At 41.7% G+C, this 22496-nt stretch overlaps 2 protein-coding genes across 2 annotated transcripts; one reads left to right on the forward strand and one right to left on the reverse strand.

The window, feature by feature from the left end:
• The first annotated feature begins 399 nt into the window (after window positions 1–399).
• LOC111220366 (otopetrin-3-like) lies at window positions 400–5708 on the forward strand. The gene is made up of 7 exons (XM_022743434.1): window positions 400–622; window positions 712–848; window positions 2583–2641; window positions 2796–2950; window positions 4141–4814; window positions 4889–5062; window positions 5159–5708. Exons 1-7 carry the CDS (start codon window positions 418–420, stop codon window positions 5327–5329), a joined length of 1575 nt encoding a protein of 524 aa, XP_022599155.1. The 5' UTR covers window positions 400–417; the 3' UTR covers window positions 5330–5708.
• A 307-nt stretch (window positions 5709–6015) lies between these two features.
• Window positions 6016–21611, reverse strand: LOC111220367 (protein HID1-like). The gene is made up of 19 exons (XM_022743435.1): window positions 21513–21611; window positions 19620–19769; window positions 18269–18439; window positions 15935–16057; window positions 13616–13722; window positions 12412–12528; window positions 12001–12232; window positions 11846–11902; window positions 11623–11763; window positions 11395–11485; window positions 11159–11310; window positions 10088–10166; window positions 9839–10003; window positions 9525–9746; window positions 8972–9129; window positions 8800–8883; window positions 8624–8715; window positions 7444–7602; window positions 6016–7224 (listed from the first exon to the last, which is right to left on the reverse strand). The coding sequence occupies exons 1-19, from the start codon at window positions 21576–21578 to the stop codon at window positions 7161–7163; spliced, it is 2430 nt and encodes an 809-aa protein (XP_022599156.1). The 5' UTR covers window positions 21579–21611; the 3' UTR covers window positions 6016–7160.
• Between the last annotated feature and the right edge of the window lie 885 nt (window positions 21612–22496).

Here is a 22496-nt window from a genome sequence, read left to right on the forward strand (position 1 = left end):
GATACCTGTGGCTTTTCATATGAAAGGTGTGTTGTTATTAATGTGCCGGATCATGACCACACCTACAGCAGTGTGGGAAGGCGGATCAAGACAACTGCAGCAACTTTTATATGCACGTCTTCACATGTTGAACGTTTCAGCTGAAGTGCAACGGCTGAGCAAACTGAGGGAAAACTCTGGAACCTGAATGGAAACAAGAAGAAGAAGAAGGGTCAAAGGAAGAGAAGAGAGTCTTTAGAAGGAATAAACAAGGTGAGTATGGATCCTGATTCTGGAGCCACTGAGCTGGATTCCTCCTGGGTGACTCCAGGAAGTCCCTCCAGAGATGAACCAGACAACCAGACTCAGGACCAGGAGCTGGATCCGGTGCTGGTTTGGGTTCCCAGCGGGAGGCGTCTGATCTCTGGTCTGCTTGGGATGAATATAGTCCTGCTGGGGGCGGCTCTGGTGGCAGGTCAGACCTTTAACCCAGAGGGCCTGAAGCACCAGGAGCCCCTGGTGTTCATGCTGCTGCTGATGGGGGTCAGTCTGATCTGGATGCTGTGGTATCTGCTGTGGGCCAGGAAACAGCCAGGGGTCTGCCCACATAAAGACCACCATGCTGGGGGAATCACTGTCATCTGTAAGTTCCAGTGTATCATCATTATATGACAAAATCTACACAATATTTGTTGTGGATTTTTACTGAAATATCCATTTTTTCTGTCCCAGTGGTCCTGATACTTTTTGCTGCTGCCAGTCTGCTGCTGTACATCTGCAGGATTGGTTATTTGCTCAGTGTGAGGGAGTGTAATCCTGCTGCTAAAGTGCTCTCTCCATTCATAGAGGCTCCCTTTCTCGTGCTGCAGGTAAAGAAAGTTCTGCCGCCACATCAATCACTGAGGAAACAACAAAAAGCTGAAGAAAGAAAAATGTTAGGCAACATTTGATTGTAGAATAACTTGAACTTTGTGAAGCCACATAGCAGTTGTAACATGTAGAAGTGGACTAGGCCTGCCATGCAACCTTTGCTCAACAGCAGCTATTATGGCATAGGAGCTAATTATAGGCTAATGCTAAATGCTGTTACAAAGTGCAAAAGTATTAACAGTAGATGAAAATCATCAATCAAGCATGACACAATGATATTCTAACATTAGCCGCCATAACAGGTCAAACCAGACCAGATCGGGACTGTTAAAACAAAAAGATGGATGTAGGATTATGCATTGTTTGTTTTTGCTGAATGGAGGATGGTGTGTTTTTGTCATGATAGAAATGTGGCATTATTACTGAATGATCTTTTTATGTATTAATCTGAGGGATGTTAAAGTCTCCTCATCGCTCCACACAGCTCTGATGTTTACATCTATTAGTCACATTTTGTTTTTTATCAACACAGCAACTTTCAAGTTTTTTATGCACAAATTGAAAATATGCATACAACAGGTGGATGGAAACACATGGTTCAGCTCTTGGTTCAAACTTTGCCTGATAATGGAAACTGCTAATTCTATGTTTAATGTGCAATTTGGTGGTCAGGTGAAAATTATTATGCCCTGCACATATTAAGTTTTGAATTAAAAACACCTTAACATCTTACATTATTTGACTAATGGTGAAACAAATTGTAGCTCAACTGGTACAACCCCTCCATTGGGGGGTTATTTTTTTCTTAAAGGAGCTATATCTACGTTTTTTGCTATTGCTACATAGCCAACGTTATCATTAACAGCTGTTTACTTACCAGTCTAGAAGAAAGCTGTCTCAAGTGGTGGAAACCAACCTTATTGTTTTCCTTCTATTTCTATCACTTCTTTTCTTCTATTGAAGTTAGCATGCTAACCAGCTAGCTCTGGCCCAGTCGGACTGTCTCCTCACTTTCTGATACCGAGTCACTGTAGTGTCCAGTCTGTCCTGAAGGAGCAGCACTGCTCAGAGGACGTATTATAACCTCTTGCAATGTAAACGCAACAATGGTCAAAGCTCTTGCCAAGACTGGTAAGAAAACTGCTGTTAATGCTAACGCTGGCTTTGTAGCAATAGCAAAAGGTATAAAAAGCTCCTTTACAAAGTTGCATGGTCTCACTTTAACACAAAAAAATATGCATTACATTTATAATTTTAGCTTTATTTAGATTAACACAAAAAGAAAAATATGAAAAGTGAAAGTTTTACAGTTTTGCGGGCAGCAGGCGCGGTTCAAATAAAATGATCAGAATTAGCTGAATTTGTGCTGACAAAAAAGATGCCACAAACATCTGTAACATTTCTCATAATCCACAATTTGATCCTTTAAAAATAGACTCAGAATCTGTGTGACAAAATAGTCTTAACTCATAGGTGTACTTACCAGCATTTAGTTTTTACCTGCATCTCATGGTCTTCAGTTTCTAAATCTGCAAAATGTTAAATTTAAAGCCTCAAATATCTTTAATATCTTTAGACTAAGGAATGGGCTGATTCAATAGAACTGAAATGATTAAACAATCACTTAATGATTATGAGACGCAATAAGAAGCAACTTTGTTCAGTACTTAAGGCAAACCACAAATGCAAAAAATGACCCCTTAATCCCTCTTCTGATGATTTTTCTTTTGTAGACATATTTACTGTGGGCTCACTCCAAAGACTGTGTTCACAGACACAAGATAATCACCAGGTGCATCACTTTACATATTTTATACATTTTTATACATGTGTTAGTTCATAGTTAAGGATGGTTTTTATTTCTAGCTTCAGGTGTTTGTTATTTTTGTATTTGTTCTTGTTTTAAAGAGATATTTTTTTATATTTACCTGCTGTACTGGATGCAGGTCCGGGCTGATGGTGATCCTCTCTGCTGACCTGCTGCTGTGGCTGAACTCAGTCACAGAGGACTCCATCCACGAGGAGATCGAGTTAGAGAAGGAGGATAGTCTTCACTTCAGCAACACAAACTCATCTGAAGCAGACATATCTGATTTTGAAGGTAGAAGCTGTATTCACTTAACAACCTAAGGCTAAAAGTTAGCAGCAGAACTTCTTCAAAATAATGGGCATGTCAGTTCTAACTTTAGGACTCCTAAGTTTTTGGTCCAAGAGTAATTCATTAAACGTTAGCACTAAAATAGCTCCTCACACAGTGGAATGTGCTTTAGGTAATAAAATGAGTAAAAATACAATGATGAAACTTTTAAAACTGTATTTTGATGGCAGCCAGTTAATAAGGATTCAGATGGTTTACCAACTAGTCGAAACAAGCCAGTAACACCAGAGATGATGGTTTACACAGTGCTGTACTGCAGAGAAAAATACGAAGAAAACTCTACAGATCCGACTTTGTTCAACAGTTGATTAAGGGCACATCAAATAATCACCAATTGCAACTAGAAGGGTGTTTAGAGATCACAGACCTCTGCTAAGACCAATGCCAAACTAGATACACCAGACTTCAGAGAAAAAAATCTAATTCATAGGAAATGATGCAGATTGGCACCAAAATGTAATGGGTTTGTTTCTGATCCATGACCCATCCCTCCTCCAAGTTCAGGGGATATCGGCTCCGTACTTTTTGTGTAATCCTGCTGACAAACCAACAAACAAACAGACAAGGGTGAAAACACAACTTCCTTGGCGGAGGTAATAAATCCATCTATCTAAACTTTGATTATGTGTTGTCCTGTGAGACAAGAACAAAGTTGAAGTAAAACTTGCCTTGACGAACTGTCTGAATAGATACGAGGAGACTCTTAGATAGGAACCTATAGGACTCTTGATAAGATTTGATCCTTTCCCAGATAGCAAAATGAATCCGGCCCATACTTGGGCCACATGCTTGTTTTCTTCAGGTCCAGAATACGCCTGGTTCCACGCCCCGAATCTGGCCCATACACAGCATGATTGTCAGGTGCTACTTCGACATATGGACAAATTCTGGCGCACACACAGAAAATCTTCTGGTTGTCAGTTAATACCGAAAGATAACAGCCGGAATCTACACAGATGTGGAAGTATTTGGGCCAGACTCAGGCCGAGGACCCAGGCATGTGTTGGGCCATAAGTTTCATTTTGCTACCTAGGTTGTGAGAAATACATCTTTGTACAATAAAGGGAAACATCATGGGTATAATCACACATCGCTGCCTTGTGCTCTGCATTGTAATCAGTGTATTTCTCCAGGTAATTCGACCTTGTGTCAGTGTAGTGCGAGTGCAGCCTGCCTCGCCTTCAGGAAAGGCTTCGAGATCCTTTACCCCTTCAACATTGAGTACTACTTGATGGCGGGCTGCATGATCTACGTGATGTGGAAGAACGTGGGGCGCAGGATGGGTCCAGGTCACCACGTTGGTCAGAAGCTGACCCTCCGTGTCGTCTACCAAGGCGGGATCATATACGGCCTCGTGTTCGGCGGCCTGGTCCTCGTAGTGGGAGTGACCGTCTTCATTCTCTACCAGGTCTGGGTCAGCCAGCGGCAGCTTCGCCTCACCGCCTTCCTCATATTTTACGGCTACCATTTAGCCGTCATGCCCGTCATGTCTTTCTGCTCCCTGGCTGGGATGCTGGTCCACAGGCTGGAGAGGAGAGCGCATGAAGGGGGACACAACCCTACTCGGAGCCTGGACGTGATCCTCCTGGTGGCGGCAGCTCTGGGCCAGCTTGCCCTTTCCTACTTCTCCCTGGTGGCGGCCCTGGCTCTGGGGACTAATGCTCCTCTGGCGGACCTGGAGCTGTCCTACTCCCTCCTGAGCCTGCTGGAGCTCATCCTCCAGAACATCTTCATCATTGAAGGCCTCCACAGGCACCCGAGTCTGCTGACCAAGAAGAAAGGGAGGCAGAGGAGCAACATTTTTAAGGTACCTGCATTTTATTTGAATGTTTTGTAGATTAGCATGAAAAGGTTTTATTTCAATGATAAACTGTCCCACAGCCAAAGAAAAATATTACCACGCCAACACAAGAGGAGAAGAAGACAACAGCTATTTCACTGCTGGAGGGAAACACGTCAGCACCCCCTGTTGTTCAGGAGGATCATGGGAAGGAGCCCTGGAGCAAAAGAGCGATTCAAGAAATCTGTGCTTTCCTCATCCTTTGTAATATCATGGTAAAGTCTTGTATGTTTTTTGCTTTTTTCAAGTAGTACAACTTCTTTTGTTGTGTCTTCATTCCTGTGATTGACGAGTGTCCCCTCCTCTTTCAGCTGTGGGTCATACCTGCTTTCGGAGTACACCCCCAGTTTGAGAACGGCCTAGGGAAGCAGTTCTTCGGCTTCAGCACCTGGTTTGTTCTGGTGAATCTGGGTCAGCCGCTCAGCGTCTTCTACAGGATGCACTCAGTGGGAGCTTTGATGGAGCTGCTCATCTCTGCATGATGGGCAGCCGTGGCCTAACACTGACTGTCTGACTGCTGAGACGTTCATAAATAATTTAGTTTATATACATTATATGGCCAAAAGTATGTGGACATCACTGAGCCCCTTAATTCAAGAGACGGAGATTCGTAACGCTGCAGCATAGTGATTTTTTTTAGACATATTTTAGTTTTTCTGGCTTTGTGCAAACAGTTTGTGTTTGTCCTTTTCATGCTTTAATATAACAACCCAATCCAGCACCTTTAGGATGAACTGGAACATCAACTGTGAGCCAGACCTTTCACCCAACATCATAGCTGAACTTCACTAATGCTTTTTGAGTTGCTTAGATGTTTTACTTGAGTAAAAATGCTAATACAGCAATGTGAAAATACCCCATTACAAGTGAAAGTCCAGCAAAGAATCAAAGTAAAACTCCTCTGTATCTGACATATGACAATATTTGACATTAATAGATTGTTGATTCTGACACGACATCAGTGCTTCTCCAGCCAGTTACTGTTATTGCCGCTCGGGGTGGAGCTGGTTTTACACACAAGTTACAAGTTAGGTAGTTTAGTCTTGTAGTTCTCAACCCAGGGGTCAGGCCCCTCCAAAGGGCCAGCACATAAATCTGAGGGGTCCTGAGATGATTAATAAGAGAGGAGAGAAGATACACAATATTATATTAACCTTTTAGGAGATAGATAGATAGATAGATAGATAGATAGATAGATAGATAGATAGATAGATAGATAGATAGATAGAATATTCTCTATTTATTGCGAAATATTGAGCAATTTTATCGCTGTGGGCCTCAAAAATGTATTTAAATGAAACCATCTGAAATGTTTAGAGGGGAAATCACATTTGAAATATGACAAGGGTTCTGAACCTGGCACTGCTAAAAAGCCAGAAAACACTGTATTTTATTTGTATTTTATCTGTATCTTGTAACTACAGCTGTCAGATGAATGTGGTGCAGCAAAATGTACAATATTTCCCCAAGATGTAGTGAAGTGAAAGTATAAAGTAGACATGTAGATTACAAGTACCTCTAAATAGTGCACAAGCCCATAACTTGGGAAAATGGAGACTGTTACCGTTGACCACTGCTGAATGGAAGCAAATCCCTGCAGCCAGGTTCCAAAATCTGTTGGGACGTCTTCTCAAAAGTGAGACACCCAATGATATCACGAGTCTAAATAACTTCATCTGAGCTCAAACTGATCAGTTTTTTATTTTGACAGGATTCAATATCATATTCACATCTGTAAGTGGGTTTCTTGTTGTTTCAGCAACAGAAAACATTTTGTCTGTCAGGACGTGAGAGAAAAGTCAGTGGTCCTCCACCTCACTGAGTTTCAGTCTCAATTAAGACCATGTGTAGTTTCTTTCAGCACAATGTGAAAGGCTTCAGCGTCCTTCAGTCTACAGTTTCCAGTAGTTCACATGTGGCAAAGAGTTTAAAAAGATGAACGGAAAGTGTTCTGTGTGTTCTGAACATGTCAAAAACACAACACAAACCTACGTGCAAAACCTCCACAAACTATCTTTTTGGCAAAGTGAATAATTAAATATTCAATAAATCACGTCTCATGATTACATTTGGCATCAATTTAACTGCATCTGCTCATGATACAGGCTCCGCAGAACATGCAGTAACCAATTTACTGACACATTCTCCTAAACTTTGTCTGAAGAAATGACAAAAATGAAGATTGTGTCTGCTTGTTGTCTTTAAATAAATGCTCCTCTGATCAGAGCTGAGGTGTGTGGAAGGTAAACTGGCAGACGTTCGTATTGTTGACTTCAGGATCCCGGAGTCGACCGGACACCTTCAGCAGCTCCTCTAAATCCTCTGGATCTCAAACAGCCTTATGTCTGTGTCGTACCAGATTGGAGGATCCACATTACTACGGCAACAAGAGGCAAAAGAGAGGAAAAACAAGACATTGTGAAAACTCAAAACCGTGACGGCCAAAAGCTGATTCTTGTTCAGACTTGTCAGAGCAGTCTGAAATAAATCTACCAGGGGACTTTTTGTTTAGTCATTTCATATTTTCACCTTGATATCAAAAACGGAGAAGGTGAAACAAACAGGTCACACACAGGCTCCTGTTCAGGTTTCTTACCGTAAATAGATGACCCCCCACATGTATGTGCGGAACCACATGGCCGTGCCGGCGTTGGCCTGGTACTTTCTGATGAGTATAGGGTGAGGGATGGGGAGGAGGCCGACGAGCGTCCCATGCTGAAGGAACTTGAGGATTTCTGACTCGTCCGTCAAACCCCTGAGGACGACAACAGCTCAGATCATGTTCATATTAACTATGGATCAAATCACTGTGTGTGATGTGAAATGAGTCACTCATAGTCACAAACTGTGAACTTTCACATATTTTGCAGTTTGTCTGAGCTGCACAGAGCAGGGAGCTGTTTTCAGTGTGATAATTGCACTTTGGGCCTCCTGCCAGCTCCAAACAGTCAACAGAGAAAGTTAGCAACTAGCTGGTGAACTCAGTGGAGCATTTAGAGCCAGATATTTCAGTCAATACTGGTCTGACTATTGTTTTGAATGATCATATTACTCCATGTCTGCTTGATGTGTAAACAGTTAATACCGTCTTTATAAGGTTGTGTGTGTGATGTTTAGCTTATTGTTGAGTTCTACCCCCAAGTGGCTGAGAAAACTGATTAGTGCTACTTTGAAGTAACAATCAGGAGCTTGTTCATGTGAAATTAATGTGATACAACTAGAGCTGCAACAATTAGCTGATCAACAGTTAATTGACAACTACTTTAAAAGTTAAGTAATCTCATATTTTAAAAATAAAAATGTTAAAGACTTCCTGGTTCCAGCATTAAAATGTGTAAATTTTTTTGTTTTTCTTTGTCATATAATTTGAAACGGACAACACAAGACATTCAAGGAATTCAGCTTTGTCTGTGGGAAATTAAAACAAACATTTTTCACTATTTTATGGCATTTTCTATAGAAAACAACTACTTAAGAAAATGAATTGATAATGAAAATAATCGCTAATTGCAGCTCTAGATAAAAACACACCACAGATTTACAGCTGATGTTTTGATAGAAGCCAAGCACCCAGTGCTGGATTGAGTTTTCTTCTTGGAAAATCTAGCACAATGGGCGGTGCCACTTTTGTCAACAAAGACAACACAATTACGTCTTGATGACACTTATTTGTTGAGAAAAACAATGCACTTAGCACCAATGGCTTCATACATTTAATTTAAATTATACAGTAATAAAACGTTTGCTTTTGACTATTAACGCTGAGTATTTCTTACTTGTCGATGCAAATCTTCTCCACCTGAGGGACCAGGACTTGTAGCAGCCGCATGATGGTCTGTAGAGGAAGCTTTGCCTTCCATGACAACACCTGAGAACACACAGGTAGCATGATATATATATTTCTATATAGATGGTAACATCAACAGATACAGAGGAAAAGACTCGTACTAACCCAGTCTGGATTAGCGCTCCAGGTCACTGTTGACGACACACTTGACAACCGACTCCTCGCTGCTTCTGACTCTGTGTGGCCAACCTGACAACAGGGGTTAAAAAGAAAACACCATAAACAGAGTAAGACCATAAACAGAGTAAGAGCATCACTGACGTGTTCTCCACTGTACCTCGTGGTCTCTCTCGGAGTTGGACTCTGTGTCGCTGGCTCCAGCTGCAGCACTGTCGTCTGTTGTCTGTTGTCTCGCCTGTGGAGAGTCTGAGTTCGGGACAGTGACCATGGTTCCATCCTCACTCACCTGGGACTTCTCTGTTATCTTATCTATCCCTAAAGGACACAAGAGAATATGTTTTAATAGCAGGTAAAAGGGATGACTAGACTATTCAAAAAGCTTATCAAAACAAAAATGGAACATTAAAAGAATAATTAGTCATTTTGGGAAATATCCTTTTCCATATTTTTTCTGAGAATATGACAGACTGATACCATTCCTATGTCTGTCCAGTAAATATAAGAAGCTGGCTAGCTTAGCTTAGTATAAAGACTGGAAACAGCTAGCCTGGCTATGTCCAAAGGTAACAAAATCTGCGTACCAGCATCTTTAAAGCTCAGTAATTAACACATTACATCTATTTTCTAGTATCTAGTCTGGGTTTTTATGACTGATTTTATTTTTTATGATAAAATGACCTTGGAAGTTCTTATACAATCAAACTTCATACCTGGAGTGGCCTCTAAGCTGGCTTTGAGGGTGCCAGGCTCAGCAGGTACAGCTGGTCTGGAGCCCTCCATGGACTCGTTCTCTGTCGAGTTAGTCCTTGAAATCCCGGCCTTCTTCTTCCTCTGCAGGGCCCTCTGGATAGACACTGTGTCAGACAGCAGATTGGCCAGCTGGTGGAAAATGTTTCGCTTACGGATGATGGCGTACACCAGGTTGCAGTTGCCTGTGAGGGAGATTTTAGATTTTCAGTTAGTTAGGGGGCGCCATAATGAGCTGCAAAGTGTTATACTGTTGAGTTCACATCTACATCCTCACCATCAAACTGATACTGTATGATGTTGTTGAAGACCTCCAGCAGAAAGAAGACCAGGTGGTGGTTGTGGGGGGATGAGAAAAGGAACCAGGGCGTGGAGAAGGCCTCCAGGAGGTGGAGCAGCTTGTTGGCGGCCACCATGGACAGACTCTTCAGATAAGGTGAAACTGTAAAGATCAGCAGGGAGGCTTTTAAAAACTTAGTTCACCTATTCTGCCACCAGGGGGGGATGTTTTATCTGTGATACTCACTGTTAACTATTACGGTGAGCAGGCAGTCAAAGAGAGGCTGGAGACGCTGGTGTCCACTGGTGATGATTTTGTGGAAAATCTAGACATGAAAAAGTAAAAGCAATAATTATAATGATGGTAAGAAATATGAGAAAGACTGTAAAATGTTCTCTAACTCTTTGCTGTCACCCAGCAAAAAAGAAAACAAACAAGAAAACAATTAATAATTGATATTCTCAGCTCCTTACTTGAGTATAAAATGTAAATGGGGCTAAGAAGAAAGACCATGATGTTGCCTGAATTAAACTGGGTAATTCGCTATATGGTGATATTATTAGGACATTTCAAACTCAGCTTATCAGGCTCAGGACGACATAATCAGACTCAGCTGTGCTTAAAACAAACTCTGCTTTGAGTCAATTCAAGTCCAGTAAATGATATTAAATGCAACTCAAAATCACAGATATGTCTCAAAACAGAACAACCTCTATTCTTAAAGCATCAGTCTGGATGAACACCACCCCAAACAAACAAACATGCAAACAAAAGCTTTTAAAATAGAAAAGACACATTTACTGTAGACATTAAACATTTAGCTTGTTGTTGTGCTAATTAATTGTAACATACTCAGTCACAGATGATTAAAATGCTAATGTTTAGTTTTGTTAGCATGCTAACACACTGATTACCAGCATATTACCAGTCATTTAGTTAGCATGTTAACATGCTAATGTTTACCATGTCAAGTTTGATGTTAGCATGCTGCCACACTATGGCTCACGTTAGCATGCTACATTAGCAGTTAGTTGCACAGCTGAGAGCTATGGATTCATTAGTTTGTTTGACCTACAATAAACAACAATGTGGAAGTATATGGGCCAGACTTGGGCTGAGTATCCAGGCATATGTTGGGGCAGAAGTTTCATTTTGCTATCTGGGAAAGTACGATTAAATATAACTGCAACATCCTGTAAATGTGTCTTTATCAGACTGTAAGTTTATTGAGTTGTTTCAAATCTATCAAAAACATGACATTATAGTTAAACATCATTACCAAAGAGCGCTCTTTTGTTTCAGCACCTAACCTCTTACCACAATGAGGAGGTCGGCGTGGGTTCCTGTGAAAACAGGGATGTCCATGGGAACACGGAGAGTGTACGGCTTGTTCAGACGAACGCCGAAGTTTCTCTCTCCACTTAACAGCAGGAGGATGAACACGCCGATGTGTATGAGGCCCACACGAGCTGCAGATACACAGATGATTTATGACAGTTTACAGCCAGCTTAATACCTGCTCAGACAATATTTCATTGTAAAGTATGACTCACACTGATCGGCTCTGGCATCGTTCAGGTAGAAGAGGATGGGAACCAGCATGTCCAACACATCGCTGCTTTTCAGTACAAAGAAGAGGAATTTCTAAAACACACACAGTCAGCTTCATTAATGTTCTTCTGTTTGCAATGATAATACCAATGTTTTCAGATTCTGAACATGGTATATGTGATGTTTGGGGGGGGGGGGGGCTTCATGGCCGCTCCACACAAGCTCCACACCTTGTTGAAGTCACAGAATTTCCAGAAGAGGATCAGCAGCTCCTGGTGGAACTGGATCTTCTTGTTGGATCGAGGCAGGTAGGTCTGGACCAGAGGATTGTTCAGCAGTCGAGCCAGGCCTTTCAGGATGAAGCTTAAGTCCTGATTAAAAAAAGAGAATCAACACTGTAACATCCAGTATGAGTCTATCCAGTGCTAAATGGCTAGCTGTGTTTCATGGTACCTCTTCTCTGTGGATCCTGGAGAGATAATTCACAAAGAGGTTATCAGGTCCAATAGGCTGAAAAAAATAAGAGGTGATTTTAAAGTCTGAATCAGTATCAGCGTTTTTACTATAATTTATATATCAATTCATGGATTCATTCATCCCCCTCATACCTCCTGCTCCTCCTCAGCTGCGGGGGATGTGGTGGTGTCCAGGGCCTGGAGGGCGGCTCTGGTGGCTGACCCAGCTTCGTGCTCCAGGGTGACGATAAGGATCTGGACCGCCTGCTCCACCAGCTGCTCCCGGTAGTCGGAGAACAGCAGGTGGTTGTACGGGATGCCGTAGCCCACGGGGTCGTAGGCACACACCACGTTGAGCAGGGAGGTGAACAGAGGAAGAGCGTGTCTGGGTGACGCAGTGAAAGACAAGTGGAGGTCAGTCAGCGCTAAACAGGTGCACCGAGAGGTCATGCATGCTGGGCTAGCAGAAGTGCTCGGAAGTGAAGGGTTCTTAGGAGGCGTAGTATTAATGCATATCAGAGGGTGATGCATGTGTGTGTGTGTGTGTTTGTGTGTGTGTGTTACCTGTTGTCTGTGGAGCAGAAGAAAGCCACCCAGGGATTGAGGTTTTTACTTTCAGATGAGGGAGGAAGATACATGGCTTCAGAGAAACAGGTGAGGAGTAACTTCAGCAGCTCTGTCCTGAACAAACAGGAACACAGGAAGAACGGATGTAACTCGAAACGTTAGCAGAAATCCCTCAGAGTTCACACCCCCATCAAGGATATACAACCATCTAAATTCATTGGTTTAATGATTCATCTTTTTGGGAAATCTGTCACTTTCGTCTGGATCTAGAGCCACAACAAAATACACATATAAAGTGTATCCGTCAGGCCTAACAAAGTTTTTAAATGCATTTCCTTCCACATAAAACATTAACAGAGCTGAGTTTTTAAATATACTGAAACATGCATTGTTCACATCCATGTTTGTATCTGCTAGCAGCGTTCTTCTCTGACTTTTGCTGGGGAATTGCCATTGCTATTACTAATTGTTTCTTAGAGCATTACCACCATAAACTGTTGATCCGTGGAGCTGCATGCAATCATAAAACTCCACATAGGAATCCCCATGTGTTTTATAGCCTATGCGCATGACATATTTGCAGCACTGGCCTCTGCAGTTGGCAGGAATCATGCTCATGTACATACATGTAGTATGTATATCTGCGTGATCATGCCCAAGCTAGTAGAGAACAAGATGCAAACAAAACTTAGACATGCTTATCAATGCACTGCTCCAAAGCGCCACTAATAGTCAAAAACATTACATCATTATATTACATTCATTTGACAGAAGCTTTTATCCAAAGTGCCAATAGATCTTTTTCAAGGAAGTCATACTTTGCCAGACTATCAGAGTTGGTATGTACTCACGTCCCCTTCATTTATATCAAACAGGACACACCTACAGTACATATGTTTGGCCTCCAGTTATAGGAGAAAAGTATGCACTAACTTTTTTCAGCCTCTTCCAATAATGTTATGAATGAAATTAGGAGAAAAAAGTACATACATTAGCAAAAATTTGAAAACACAGGAAAATCTTTAGATCAGGAAATAGGGAAATGATCTAAATACGGTATTAAACCTGAACCTGCACCCAAATATCATTTCATCATAAGCTGAAACCCAAACTTTCCACCAAACGTCACTGAATGGGTAACTAGTCATAAGACATCCAGTTATCAGATAGTTATCCACTGCTACTGACGCTGCAGCCTCACCTGTTGACGTCATGGATGTAGTTCAGAGGAGGTGACTGAGCGAAGCCCACCCCGGCCTCCCAGATGTACTCACAGCTGTCTATGGAGCGAACGGCCTCCGCTGTGTCCTGCAGCAGAGACAACAGGAGTAATAGAAAGTAACATGATTTAGACTTATGTGTAATTATGATAACTGAGTCACCACTTAGTAGCACTTATATATTAATACATCAATAATAATGTACCAGTAACATAATAATTTAACACTGACAGAACTTTCTGCAGCACGAGTACTTTTACTTTTGATACTTTAAGTAAATTTAGCTTCTAATACCGTTATACTTTTAATTGAATGCAGGACTTTTATTTTTAAAAAGGAGTATTTTTATACGTTTCATAGCTAAAGCTAAAGGTCTGAGCGGAGCAGTGGGCCAGTGTTCACACCTACTCCCTAAGTGGAGGACTCGGCTGACAATATCAGTGTGTGACACCTCGGCACAGATAACTACAGCTTCATGAATAGATCTGACAAGGTGCCACCATTGTTCTTCACACGCAAACTGACAGCAAAGGGCATTGTGCCCCACACACACACACACACACACACACACACACACACACACACACACACACGTTCACTGGTGTTCAAACAAACCCTGGAGGCAACAATTTGGTGATTTTTGGCTCGTCAGCAATGTCACAGATCAGCAAAAGAGTCTCAAATTGTTTTATGAATAATTCTAAAAAATAAGTTGAAAGCTCAAACCCAGAGTATTCTCACAAGAGAATCCACTTCATGCTTCCACTAATGTGTTTCTGTGTGTGCTTCACAGGTCACAGAGGCAGGCGGGAACGGCTCATGGTCATTTTCCACCCTCTGCTGCACGATTTCACCCACACTGCTGAGTTTAACATTTCCTCTGTGAGGGTGTGAGGTGTGAGGAGTGGTCTGACCATGCAGAGGTCGCAGCACAGCCATTTCCTGCTCCTTTGTTTGCTCAACGTCACTAAGACGCGTCAACTTTGTTCTTCTCAGCCCAGTTAACAAACATGGCCTCTCCTCCCTCTCTCTGTGTCATGTAGAGTCACTCATTAACCCGAGCTGCTGCCTGAGAAGGTTAGTGTGAAGGAAATAACAGTGCTCACTGCTCTGCCTCAGGGCAAAAATAACTGACTTAACTCTTTTATATGAGCAGTGAAGTGTTGACTGTTGTAGCTTGAGGGCTAAAGGAAAGTAAACAGCTAACATTGTTTTCCTTTTACTGTTGAAGGACTCTTAAAGAAAGAGTGCAACAATTGCTTTTCAGGATGTAATTAGCCTAGCTTAGCATACAGAGCAGAGGCAGGTGGAAACACTTAGCCTGGCTAGTCTGTCCACAGTTAAAAAAAAAAAAAAAAACTCAGTAAAACTGCTTAGTATTAGCATGTTAGCACCGCCATTGTGAACATGTTAGTATCTAGCTCTAGCGCAGCCTCACAGTGCTGCTAGCTTGGCTGTAGACTCTTTGTCCAACCTGCACATTAACAGAAATATAATGTTGTGGCTTTTCAGGCGTCACATGTTGGAGCTACTTCTTGGCAAACAGTTTACCCAGATGCACAGTGAATTCCAGATGTCTGTGATTCTGAATTAAGTCAGCGGCTGTTGTGAACGCTTTCTCCCACTCTGCTGCTTGTAATGCAGTTTAAATGACATGAGTGCAGCATTAGCCTGAAAAGGTCTAGGACTTATGGGGAATGGTGTTCATTAAGCGATCCTAAAAACGTAAATACTGAATAAACAACCATATTAGATCATTTTAAAAAAGCTCCTATCTTATCTAAACATAATGTCAATGGGATTATAAATGAGGTTTCCTGTTTCTGGATCAGAACCTGGAAGTTCTGGTTTCATTCCACCTTTGTTTGGTTTTAGTCTCTGTACCAATACAATGGTACCAAACCTGTCCAAACTGTGACAATGACATGCCAGCAAGCTGGCCCATATACTTCCACATCTGGGCTGATTCTAGCTGCTATCCTCCAGTGTTGGCTGTGGAAGAAGCATCTGAGCATCGGGCCGGGTTTGGGCCGAGAAACCAGGCGTATATTGAGCCAGAAGAAACACAAATGTGTGGCCAAAGTATTAGTTTTTACATGTCTGTTTTTGAAAGTAAGCATGTAAGCATGTCACACAGTTAATAAATAAGCCCAAGGCAGATACTTTGGTGAGTCTCCTTAATTAGCTCCTGAATATTGGCTGGAGTTTGTCTGCAGCTGCACAATGAGGCCGCTGCAGACAACACCTGAATGTCTGCCACACACTGATCATAGTGTAACGTGGAGGGTGAGTGGACTCACCGCGCTGCTCTTCTTGTGGCTCTGGACGGTGAAATCTGGACAGAAGAGCAGGTCGGCGACGGCCAGCAGCAGGGATTCAGCCAGCGGCCGAGCTTCATCATCACCGCCATCTTCATCCAGACGCTGGAGGGCAAAGAGACAAGTTCGGAGAGGTCACATGACTGTCAATTGTCAATATTACAGATTATATACAGTTTATGTTATTGTGCCCACACCCAGTTTCCTTTAGCCATAAAGAGTGGTTTTAAAAACACCGTTTCTTCTCTTCAAATCGAGTCAATAACACTCCCTACAAACTCATACGATTACAAACAAACCCATTAGCCTGTTCCCACTGCTGCAGCTCTGCCTTTTACCTCAGTCCCACACTTTAATTAAGGGACATTCGATCCCTCCTTAATTCAACCGCTGGCCAGAAGGAAGGGGGAGATACAATATGGGTAGTGTTTGGACCGTGGTCCCCTGACAACCAGGTAACCAGAGAACCAGCAGCCGTCAGGAGGGGTGGGGGTGGGGGGTGGGGGGTCGTCGGCTTTGGACAGTGACCTCGACAGCATCAACAGCAGCAGCAACAGTCTCACGTTACAGATCCTCCAGACCCTGGTCTGAAAGTCAGACAGCATCACTTCTAAATGGTGCAGGTTTATTAGAACCGTGAAGCTCAAAGAGGCTTAAGATCCTCAGATGTGAGCAGAGCTGAAAGGCTGCTGACAGATTCAACTCCACAGACTGTCTGCACAGGGATAGGATTCCTCTGTCGGCTGCTTCCAACACGACACAAGGCACTGCGGGTTGGTACTTGTCTCAAGCTGCAGGGGTTTAGTGCAACAACTGCTGCTGTGAATCAGTTTAGTCTTCTGCTTAATCTTTGCCGGTTGTATTAAATATCATATCATCAGCTTTTGATTTCATATGGCAATCATTTTAGCAGTTTAACAGTTGCTCATTTCCTCATCTAGCCAACATGGAGCAACATTAGCATTTATTTGGGGTGGCATATGTGCCCATCCCTCTCTTTTAGCTCTGTGTTTGGTCTCCACCAGCTCTTGAGGGAAATATCTGGCTCTGTAGCTGCTAAATGCTAGTGGACAGTGACTTTTTACAGATGTGAAAATGATCTGCCTGCTGCAACTGAAAACGACACTACAAGAGAAGTGAGAGCGAACAAAAACAGTCAAGTTGTGTCCAGACAGATAAACAATGAGCTGTAACTCACTAAAAGGGCCAAAAAGCTGCAGATTCAGGTGATAATTCTCTGTACATTCATCTACGATAAAAATATAGATTATAGCTGGTTTAAAGAAACCCTGTGCAGTTGTGTTTGGGGTAGTAAACAAATAAATGTTGTGCCAATACTTCTGCTTCCTCATCAAAAAGCACAAGAGTCTCACAAAACAGGCACCCACTCGTAAAAACTTTGCTCCATAGCGCTACCAGTGGCAAAAAGAACTCCACATGGTACCTTTAATTTTAGCTGATAAAAGCAATGGAGCATTACAACAGAAAAGTGCAAAAAAAAAAAATATTAAATTTGCTGCATCAACACAGCTTCTCATTCACACATCGACAGCTGCACGATGCTGGTCTAATTATCGGGAACAACTGAGACTTCGGTTTCTTTGCCCAGAGACACTTCAACATTTAGACAAGTGGAGATGAGGACGGCACTGCCAACCCTGTGATTAGTGGAAACACTGCTTCACCTCCTGAGAATGTCTCTCTACACAAATAATAAGTGTAGACTTTTATTCTTGACCTTTTTACAGACAGAGACAGTTTTTACAACTTTCCATCTTGTGATTTTGGGCGAACTTGTCCTAAAAATTATTGGGTTTTTTTCTAGTTGGTTTTTTTGCCAAAGGCTTTGTCAACATGGAAACATAATTAGTTTTTGTTTTCACATCAAACTGAAAATAGCTCTGCCAGTTAATGTGAGTTCATGTGAATTAATGTCAGTTCATGTCTTCCTGTCATGAAAAGAATTAAAACAGTAATGTATTTAATAAGAGTGAAGAAGAAGCTGAAGAGACACAGCTTCCAGGTCTTACAGTAAAGTGAATACAACTACAACACACACACACACACACACACACACACCCTCAGACAAACTCTTCCTCACTGCATTCCTTTCTTATTACAGTCCACTCACGGCAGCAGGTTCTTTCACCAGCTTCCAGCTTCAATGTGAAATCATTTCATTTAAAATCCTCTGCTGTGAGCACTGATGGGATGAGAAAGTTACACAGCACAAGTGTTGTGCAAGGATGACCTGGCATCTCTCTCTCTCTCTCTCTCCAACTACTTCCTGTAACAGATTCGGTGTCAGAGTCGTACCCCCGCTCTGCCGGCTCCGGGCACGGTGGACCAGAAGAAGCCTCTCCAGTCGGCGTCCTCAAAGATGTAGGGCAGGATGCGGGTGAGGAGGCGGGTGCAGTTCAGGACGATCTGACGCTCTCTCTCTGAGGGGCAGCCTGAGTCGGATCCCTGGACCAACCTCTCCACCGCCTGAGGAAACAAACAAAAGCACATGTATGAGACTGTAAGACTGTAAGACCATATTAAACACAATGTTTGGACAGTTACAGATTTTTCATTCTTCAGCCTTCAACCTCTGTGCTTTGTGGTGTTGCCACTTTACTTTTTCCACCGGCAGGGAAACAAAAAGTGAGATGAGGAAATGAACAAGAGAATGAATTTGTTTAAACCAGGAGGTGGGAAAAGAAAAAAACATTAAGATTTCTGACAAGTTATTTAAGAGTTATTATATAATTTTCTTTCATTAATGTGCAGCATATACTATAAAGAGATTGAGGGGAATTCAGGGGAGTGCAGACCTTAGGCACCTGGCTGTTTGTTTTTGTATGTTCATTTTGTCTCATGTATTTTTGTGTGTTTTATAAATGTATGTTTTTACTGTGTTGCCAGGAAGACAAATTTCCATTTTAAGCAAATCTAATGGAGACTTGAATTCCAAAAGTTTTAATCAAGAAAAAATATTCACTGTCATTTTTTTACCTGGTAAAATGAAACATGGCCAAACATCTTAAACATCTGAATGATCATTCCTGTGGATTGAAAGGACTTGGATCCGGTTATGTAAAAAACACAAATGTCATCTTAAATGTTCAAATGCTGTATTATTGTCATTTTTAGAATTCAGAGACTCATGAGGACTTGTGACTTGACTCCAACTTGTCCCAAAAGATTTAAAAAGCAGCTCAGATGTATTTCAGTCGATATCTTAAAAGGATTAACGTTCAGGACCCGACTTCAATGGCATTTCCTTAATCTCAAAGATATTCGCACATCCAAATGTCTTAGGTGCAGGTACATTGGAAAGTGTCACTTCAGTCTTGAAAATCAGAATATCCTGCACACTGCTCTTGTACAGCATCACAACCATCCTAACATTCGGGTCTGTCTAGACCTTCTTACAACCGTGATCTCAATTAATCTCAATTACAAATCTCGAATCTTGTGTCTTTTTCTCATCTGCTGTGTCTAAAAACTTCCCTCTACTTTAACATGAATGACCTTTGACCTTTTACAAACTGACATGTTTTACACTCAAACTGTGGGAACAACAAACAGCAGCATTCCTCCGACTCTGACTGTATCCAGGACGGACCGAAGCCCAGCTGCAGCTCCTGACACGACATGCTGCGCAGTAATCTGTGCAGCTCACCTTGTAACAGAGGGTTGCCAGGTTGGACGGAGACTCCTCTCTGACGGCTCTGATCTCGGCCGCCGGCACCAGAGCGAAGACATCCTGGGCGGTGGTGGAGGCGTCGACCCAGAACTGGTCCCAGAACAGATCGTCTGTGGCTTCAACAGGCTGCAGGAGAGAGGAGGGAGACACACACCAACACATCACTCTGTGTGTTTACAGCTGTTTGCAAATGTTTAGGAAAATTCCATCTGTTGATTTTTGAAGTGAAGAGACATAAATACATCAGCAAACAGACTTAAACATGAGCCTTTCTTCAATGTTAATGCTCTGTTAGTTTTCTTTAAGTTGAGAAAATAGAAAACAACTAACTCAAAACTTCATTAACTTGTTCAGCATTGATTGACTCTTTCAGACTTCTAAGACGGGTGAAGCTGATGATGAATTCTCTTCTGTGGGTTAGGGTTAGGTGTGTAAACGAGCATCTGAAGCTAACTGAAAAAAAATGAAATGACAGTTAAGATGAAGAGTGGAAGTTAAGATAAGATCTGGAAGACCAAGAAATCTTTCAGATAAAACTAAGTTTCGGCTGACATAGACGTGGTGGTGCAGCATTGATGCACAAACAGGGTCGACACGGAAACGGATGGAAACCCCTGCAGTCTGCAAAGGAACATCTGGATCAGCCAGAGTGCTGATAAATGGAGCTTTTTGGGCGAAATCACCAGAGGAAGAAGCAGGATTTTGAATGACACTTTGCCAACTGTTAATCATGTTTTGCTTTGGAGGAAGGAAACATTTCTCAGATACAGGGAGGAATAGAGTCCAGTAGATATCACCAAATGTCCTGCAGTCAGTGAACAGGCTTGTTTCTACAACAGGACGATGATCCAAAGCAGACCTCACAGGAACACACGCTGAAGCTATTGGACATCACACCAAGACTACACCATCTCAGAACCTGTAGTGATCTGCAGGAGGAGGCTGTAAGTTCTTCAGTCAGGAAAAGAAAGACTCTTTCTATAAGTTAACGTCATGAAATAAAAAGTAACAGTTCAGTAACATCTGAAGAATCGGCTCATTTTTAACGTGCATTTGCTGCATTCACTTGTCACCTTTGAAAAGCTGGAATCAGTTTTTGGGCATTTTTGCTTGAATAATTCATTTTCTATTTGATGAATAAACTAATTGTTTCAGAGATCCAACAGTCAGGTATTAAAGTCAGCACATAAATGGTCTTAACTTAAAACATGAAGAGCATATGTAGGAAACCAAAAATTATCATTGAGGGTGCAAATAATGACCAACAATGAAAAAAACCTGGTCATTCAATTTATTGTCACAGTAAAACGTTAAATGTTTAATTCTTGCTTGAAAATTACTCTTTTTAGTTTCCTGTCAATTGACTGATTAATCGACTAACCGCTGCAGGTATAACCAGCATGCAGCAGTGACACAGGCTGATAACATCTAGTCAGTTCCACCTTAAATGCACCTGCCAGGGGGACACAGTTCTGCTGCCTGTTAAAAAAACTCATCGAATTCAACGTTATTCAAGCCATGTGTTTAATGTTCAACTTATGTCAGGATCATTAAACCAAAATAAACAGGAAATGGTAAAAACCTAGTTCACCCAGAGGCCAAAATGGAGCTTTCAAGCCTCTCAAAGTGATAAAATATTGACAGAAACATAAATATTCCACGAAGCAAATGTGTATTTAGTGTGAAAATCCTAAATTCTACACAGATTGCAGTGTTTTCCTTGTTTTTCTCTCCACTTTGTGTCATCAGGGCTTCAGGTCAGGCTGCCATCTGGTACCAACTTTCTCTCCACAGCCTCATTATAAACCACAAACGCACAAACGACGCGCGCCGCTTTACCTTTGTGTTTTCATCTAAATAAAAACCGACCTGTGTTTTGGTCGTGAGCTGGATCACCGCCTTCCTGAAGTGAAGTTTAGTGTCGGTGTTTCCCATGTTCTATCCCGGTCCCCCTCCTGCCTGTTTGGATCCGCGTTAACACTGAGTCGCCGTGAAGGAGGATAATCTCCCTCATCCACCGCTCAGCCGCTCAGCGCTCCTGACGCGTTCAGGGGCTGCTCGTAAACGATTACTTCAAGCGTGTGTACGTCAAATATAGCTTCTGCTGTAGTTTTTGCGGCCTTGTAACAGACGTAATTCTGGCTTCGTGGTCCTGCTGAGTTTAACACCAAACAATAGCTGGAGAGAATGTAAATATATGATGTTATAATTATATTTTTTTTAAAATGGTTTTATTTCAGTTTTAATCATATAAATCCACATCATGTACACTTAAACACGTCTTTAACATTTACCATCACAACAAGCTCAACCTCATTGTCTTTTATGTTGTTAGCTTAAGCTAGAATATGTTATGTACATAAGACATGAACATGAATTCAACTGATATTTATTGAGGACAGTCTCCTATCCTCAACTAGATGAAATTTAAGGGCACAAAGATTAAAGTAAAAAGTGTAATGTAAAAGTATAATAAACTTTATTTATGTGGATTTCATAACAAAACTTATAAACGGTTTTACATGGGATATTACAATTAAAACAAGTCAGCATGATAAATAAATAAAATAAAATAAAATTACACAGAAAACTTGATTAAAAATAATTATGATACAAAATTAGGATATAAAATAAGTATGATACAAATATAATGAATGAGACTTAATGGAAATTGAAGTTTTTAAATGAATGTTCTTAATAATAATACGAATTCTGCCTTACTCCGTTTCTCTGTGTACTCAACAAAAAATTCCGACGGAAATTTAACGTAACATCGACCAAGCAGGATCCAAACTAAGCGACTTCCGGGATCCTAATCAGTGGTGTATGCTATTTGTTTAAGTACCGGAACGC

The sequence above is a fragment of the Seriola dumerili genome, unplaced genomic scaffold (assembly GCF_002260705.1).
Source record: "Seriola dumerili isolate Sdu_G_001 unplaced genomic scaffold, Sdu_1.0 BDQW01000068.1, whole genome shotgun sequence".
Classification (NCBI taxonomy): domain Eukaryota; kingdom Metazoa; phylum Chordata; class Actinopteri; order Carangiformes; family Carangidae; genus Seriola; species Seriola dumerili.